We start from the raw sequence: 6,892 nt of genomic DNA, 5'->3' as shown, positions 1-6,892 counted from the left end.
ACAGGACGTGTGGTGGCATCAAGCTGCGTTTGTCTCGCCGCCGCGTCTCACCTGTAGCGCGGTCGACTACCGAGGCATGTACGTCGGGGTTGATGCGTCGTGACTCACCCAAGTAAATCTTAGGGAACGATAAATCCTCCGCGTATTGGTCCGGCAGCGTGCTCTGCGATGTACGATGCTTCCCGGGCGAGGACGCGTCCAGGTAACGGGCGAGTGCGCACGCATGCAACATCGGCTCCGTGAGACCGATGCTGGCCTTCTGGTAAATTGTCATCTCGTTTCAAGAAACTTGCCGTGTAGCTACCCAAAGGTGAGTGGAGGCCACTCATCAAGTTTGGTGACCATATCGTCCAGCAAACGTGACTTATTGGACAGAGAAGACCGACAGGCCGGACAGGCCACGCCATGCCAGGCGCGAGTCCTAGCTCGGCGAATCACCGGCAGCCCACGATGATGGAAGTACAAGTCGAAGGAACTACCCTCCGAGAAGAGGACTACGACCCAGCAGACTGGACTAAGATCATCGGAACCTATCAAGGCAAGTCCCAGTCAAAAGCCCGAATGGAAGATACAAACGGGGTACGCGGAAAACAGAAGGCATCCGAGGAACGCACCGAAACGCTCCCCGCGTCGACGTGGCGTCCGACGTACCGCCCGAACCCGGCGCACTTGCGTGCAACGCAGCAAGTGAAGCGAAAAAGTCGCGAAATGGCTCCACTGCCACAACATGCGATTAAGGTAGTTTTCCGCTCACAGGGAGGCCTATTCTTACCCAACATACAACCGCAGCGGCTGCTCCGCTGCCTCTTCGAAACGGCGAAGATACCGATGGGAGAAGAAGTGCAACTACGCGTGCACCCAATGAACAACACGTGCACAGTAGCCACCACTAACCAGGAAGCAGCCCTTAACCTGGTTAAAATCAGAAGCATTACCCTAAACGCGAAAGCGTATGGGGTGGCAGCGTACATAGTCCCTGCAGCGGACACAGTAAGAGGCGTGATATCGAATGCTTTTTGGGATGAAACGGAAGAAGAGCTTCTGCAAGATCTACAAGCGAGAAATCCGGAAGCAGGCATTCTACTAGCAAGACGCATGGGCAAGTCTAAATCCATCCTTATAACCTTTGCCCAGGGACCCATCCCCCGTAGAATCATCTACTATGGGGGAGTACACCTGTGCACGCCATATAGGGCGCGACCAGAGGCCTGCACGAACTGTCGCGCCCCAGGACACAGATATGATGTGTGTCCAGAACCGAAAATACCGAGATGTCCAAGATGCGGCGAAGATCACGGCGAAGACAGAACACGTCAGTGCGTGCCCCGATGCATTCTGTGCGGAGGAGAGCACCTTACAGGAACAGGATGGTGTAAAGCAACGAAGCGACAACAAACAACGAAGCCACCGGTAAACAGGGAAACAATCGGAAGACGCCAGCTACACCCAGAAGATTTTCCAAGATGGAATCCATCAGCCCCCCCGAAGGCCCCCGAGGAGCTCACATGGGCAGAACGAATCGTCCGCAGACCAGACCCCCGGTACGAGGAGATGATCCGTCTTCGAGAGGAGGTAAGAAGCTTGCGACAGGCCATCACCCAACCCCACCCATCACCCGTCACCCAAACCATCACCCAACCTTCACACCCACCCACTGGTCACCCTTTACCCCTAGACACCCAGAGTTCATCTCCCGCAGAAACCTCAACCTCCACCCCACCTACAAAAAAGAAAAGAAAAGACGTTCCTCCGCCATCAGCCAAAACAACAGAGCTGGAGCAATCAGACAAAACAGCTGAGATGGAGGCTCAGTTTGAAGCCAAACTTGAGGCCAAATTAACAGCGAAACTGGCACACTTCCAACAGCAGATGCGCGATGAATTCCAGCAATTCCTAGACAAGCGCCTGCAAACACTCGAGGCTCGATTCCCAACTCTCGAAGCTCGGATCGACAGCCTCATTGACGAACGCTTCAAAATTTTAGAGAACAAGCTAGATACCTTCTGTACCCAGCTCAGGACACAGATGGGCCTAATGGTGGTGGAGGCAACCAACCAAATGCAGACGGTGCCCCTACCCCATACCACTCATCCCCCCTCCACTTCCCAAACTTCTGGGCAGCAAAATGGCAGGTGATTCATCTAATTCTAAGACTCCTCCCCTTTTAAAACTCTGTCACTGGAACTGTCGCAGCATACGCCGTAAGCGAGAAGCGCTAATTCAACTCATACTAAATGAGGAACACCCACCAGACCTAATTCTGCTACAGGACCCTAAAACAAGCATATCGCTCCCAGGATATACTGCTTATCACTCACCAAACGATACTACTCCGGTTGTGTCCACCTTTATCAAGCGGTTCATAAGGCATACTCAACTTTCATTCTCCCGCATAGTACAAAACGTAGTCGTTGAAGTTATCCCACTCGACATTCAACAGGATTCCTTACTCATCGCCAATCTATATAATCCGCCGAGTATGGCAGCAACGCGCTGCGCTCACCTAATAGCGCAAATTACCGCAGCGGCAAATAAAACACCAATAATAGTGGCCGGAGACTTTAATTGCGCGCACATCGATTGGGGATACCAGAGAACTTCTGGCAGAGGGGAGGTTCTCATGACACAAGCTCAACAGTCCAAGCTCACGGTGTACAATGATTTCGACTGCCCCACCAGACAAGGTACAACAGGAATGATGGACACAAGTCCGGATCTCACGATGGGCAGACGCATCCACAACCTTCAATGGAATAGAACAACACATACTTTAGGCAGTGACCATTATATTATCGAAGTTCAAGTCTCAGGTCCCCAAGCGTCTCGAAAAAGAATAGAGCATAAATTAATCAACTGGGATAAATTTAGAAAACGGCGGGAAACAAACCAACAAACAGGGCCGGTGGATGCGCTAACCTGGACAGCACAAGTCCTCGAGGACCAAGCGGCGTGCACCAAGGAATATAGCCCAGAACAGCAAGTTCCAGTTATGGACTCAAAATTGGCGCATATGATAGAAGCGCATGAAAGTCTCATGAAAATATATGCTAAGCAAAAACGCAACAAGAAGCTCCAAATCAGGATATCTGAGCTGGCACAGCAAATTCAGGATTACAGCCAACAACTTTGTAGACAGAATTGGCAGCAGATATGTGAGGGTCTCAGAGGCAATCTCAGTACCGCTCGAGCGTGGCATATTTTAAAACATCTAGTTGATCCCATGAAAAGTAAACAACACACTAGAAATCTTGTCGCTCGACTAACACACAACCATAAATACGCGCGCAGGCGCTACTACAGAAACTTAAGAGCGTACACACCTCGCCGGGCACTTCCACTCCACTGCCGGATTTCGCCGGCCCACCAATTAATGAACTAGACAGGGACATAACTATACAAGAAGTCCGAGCAGCACTTCATAGACTCAGCAACACCACGCCAGGCGAAGATCGCATAACAAACGCCGCTCTTAGAAACCTAGACGACAATTCCCTGCAAGAATTTACCGGTATCTTCAACAAGCATTGGCTGAGCGGCACACTGCCAGAGGAGTGGACACATGGAAGGGTCATACTAATACCGAAACCTAACAAACCAGTTACCCCAGAAAATATGCGCCCCATCTCCCTTACCTCCAGCCTAGGCAAACTCTTTGAGCAAGTCATCCTAGCTAGATTGCACGGTCACATGGAAGACACTAGTCAATACCCACACTCAATGATTGGTTTCCGATCGGGCTTATCCACGCAAGATGCCATGCTGCAACTCACAACAGCTATTCTGGACCCCCTCATACCTGCGCACACTAAAGCGGTACTGGCGATTGACCTCAAGAAGGCTTTCGACAACGTCACGCATGAGGCCATCCTAAAGGCCATGATAGACCTAGGAGTTGGCCAACGAACATAAAGGCTTTCCTGCAAAACCAAACGGCCAGCATGTGCGTAGACAACCTTCGTACACGCCGCTACACACTAGCGAACGTAGGCACACCGCAAGGCTCAGTGCTGTCCCCATTCCTTTTTAACGCAGTACTTATTCCGCTCGCGCGGAAGCTACAGCAAATTCCACATCTTGACCATACCCTGTACGCGGATGATATCACCCTCTGACTACATGTGGATCGGACGCGCAAATCGAAGAAACACTGCAAACAGCCGCAATAGTAATACAGGAAGAGGTCACCAAGGTAGGCCTCACCTGCTCACTGGAAAAATCTGAACTTTTGTTGATCCCGCCAAAGGGTAGAACGTATCATACTCCTATTAGAATCTACCTACAGGATAGGGTGGTCCCACAGGTCCACACCATTCGAATCCTTGGCCTCTACCTGTAACAAGATGGGAGACCATCAAACGCCTAAAGAGCACGCTAGCAGCTACCACGCAGCTAATACGCAGAGTAACAAATAAAGCTCACGACCTGCGGGAAGAAGATATTCTGCGAGTAGTACAAGCGTATACCATGAGTAGAGTACTGTACTCTACCCCCTACCTCAACCTCAATATAACCGAAACCCAAACAATAAATTCTATAATCAGACGAGCTACCAAGGCTGCGCTCTGCCTGCCCAAAAGCACCAGTAACGAACGACTGGCGAAGTTAGGCATGCATAACACCATACAAGAACTAACCGAAGCACACCTACAAACACAATATCTCCGACTAGCCAGTACCTCTACCGGGAGGCATATACTTTCAAAACTCGAAATTCGCATCCCTGCTAATCATGACTCCCTAAAAGCCCTTCCTACAGAAATTCGTCAAACGCTACACATTCGACCGCTCCCTCGTAACATGCACCCCGACCAAAACCGCGAGCGGCGGAAAGCCAGAGCAGCAGCCCTACATAAACGGTACGGCGATGAACAGAACGCAATATGGGTAGATGCTGCATGCGATCAGCACGGAGCCACAGCGGTTGCTTACACACTGAACACACCTCCATTAATAAAGGAACTACCCCAGGGAACGGACCCAGAGGAAGCGGAAGAGATCGCTATAGCGCTAGCGCTCGGCAGCTCCAGTGCTACCTACATTCTGAGTGACTCTAAAACTGCACTGCTAAACTATGCTAGGGGCAGAGTTCACCCTGCCCCTAGCGGGGGTTCTGGGTCACATACTGACCCAGAACCCCCCCTTATCCCGCAGCGCTGAGCTCATCTGGGTGCCCGCGCACTCTGGAAGCCCCGGCAATGAGGCCGCCGATTCTTTAGCCCGAGGGTCGAGAAACCGGGCACAGGCGGACCTCATGGGGGGTTTCTCGAGGGAGCGTGCGTGTACCTTCGCTATATACCCACCGCCCCACTCTTCCCTCACTACCAGGGAGCAACACCTGTGGCGCTGTCTGCAAACGCGCACCCTACCTACCCCATCCCTCCTCTCCCACTACAGACAAATCCCACCTTCCTGCCCTCTGTGCAGTGCGCCGAAAGCAAACCTCACCCACATACTCCTGGCCTGTCCGGCTTCTCCTCCCCCTGGCGGCCCGACACCACTCCAAACCTGGGAGGACTGGGAGACCTCACTGCGCTCCACGGACCCGGCAAGGCAGAAGATCGCCGCCATCCGGGCTGCTAGCGTCATGGACATGTTAAACATGAACGTTTGAGTGCGGTGGGGTTGCGCGGGGACCCAGGGGACCTGGGAGGTCCCAAATGCCCTGTCAGAATAAAGTTTTTTCCTCCTCCTCCTCCTCCCCGGGCCACATCTCCACGCACTTCATCTCGTCCAACACCACAGTCTGCTGTCGTAGAGTGAGCAACCAACTATCGTTCACGGAATACGCCACCTCGGAGTCCATCCCTTCGGCTTCCTCCCCTTCGCCCGCGTGCTCCAACTCGGCCATGCAGCGACCCAGGGCAGCTGCTCGCGCCGTGATGTTTTACCCGCGATACAGACGGCTGCGGCACAGAAAGTTAAGGCAAAGCTTGAAGTTCGCCTTGCGCACCATGCCTTGCTTGCACCGAGAGAAAGAATCTGCATCGTCGAAAACGTTGCGCGGCAGACAGCTCACTATTTTGTCAACCTTGACGGGTACGCTGACGATCTGCCCCATAATTCTGTACCGTTTGATCCGCGTGAATGGGATCCGGGGAGACGCCAAACGCCCACTGATATCGTGCAACGAAGAGTAGACGCGCAGGACGTAGCGGGTTCCAGAAGCCGTTACTACGTGACAGCCGCAGAACTTAGTTCTTTTTCAGTGACCACTTACACGTACAGCACAGAATGAAGAAGGACGCCTTTTCATTTAGAAACGCTTTGCCTAATGTAGACGTGTCGCGCTCCCACACCGGAGGCACGTCCGACCGGAACCAGAGTCTATCGCACACTACACAGCGCGCCGAACTCGTCGCGCACGAGGTGTTTTTCCTAGTACTTCTTGGCATCTGCTAACGACGCTGTCTGGTTCAGGCGCTGTTGTGTGATCCCCACCACTCGATACTGCTCGGCTTGCTGTTTTTGGGCAAAGTGTTCATCGCAATCCTCGGCACTTATCACCACCATTCGATGCTACTCCGCTTGGCGTTTCTGGGCAAAGTGTTCATCGCGGTCCTCGGTACGCACCTCCGCCACTTGATGCTGCTCCGATTGGCGTTTGTGGGTAAAGTGTTCGTCGCCATCCTCGTTACTCATCGCCGCCACTCAATGGTCGTCGGTGCTCATCGCAGCCAGTCGAACCTGCTTCGCTTGGTGTTTACGAGCCAAACCGTGCTCAAAACCACGTTCCAAACCATGCTTCGCTGCGTATCGAAGTCGTTCTTGCTCCGCTCGACAGTTCTTGCCAATCTCCATGTTCTCAGCATTGAGTGCACGCTTAGGCGCCATTCTAGGATGTAGCGTTGTAGCTCAGAAAACATCGCGTACTTCAATTTACATTTCACCAGTT

General features: G+C 52.5%; 1 protein-coding gene across 1 annotated transcript; it reads left to right on the top strand.

The window, feature by feature from the left end:
- Positions 1-405: 405 nt before the first annotated feature.
- LOC119444549 (uncharacterized) lies at positions 406-2,136 on the top strand. The gene is made up of 2 exons (XM_037708929.1): positions 406-538; positions 1,478-2,136. The coding sequence occupies exons 1-2, from the start codon at positions 406-408 to the stop codon at positions 2,134-2,136; spliced, it is 792 nt and encodes a 263-aa protein (XP_037564857.1).
- The last annotated feature ends 4,756 nt before the right edge of the window (positions 2,137-6,892 follow it).

The sequence above is a fragment of the Dermacentor silvarum genome, chromosome 3, assembly GCF_013339745.2.
Source record: "Dermacentor silvarum isolate Dsil-2018 chromosome 3, BIME_Dsil_1.4, whole genome shotgun sequence".
Lineage (NCBI taxonomy): Eukaryota > Metazoa > Arthropoda > Arachnida > Ixodida > Ixodidae > Dermacentor > Dermacentor silvarum.
Note: the sequence above shows the minus strand (reverse complement) of the source record. Positions and strands in the feature narration are given on the sequence as shown.

Bases quoted from the DNA above. Each gene is read 5' to 3' on its own strand.
- LOC119444549 (XM_037708929.1), top strand. From the start codon at position 406: ATGCCAGGCGCGAGTCCTAGCTCGGCGAATCACCGGCAGCCCACGATG. The intron at 539-1,477 runs GCAAGTCCCAGT...GGAATCCATCAG, and splicing joins GATCATCGGAACCTATCAAG to CCCCCCCGAAGGCCCCCGAG.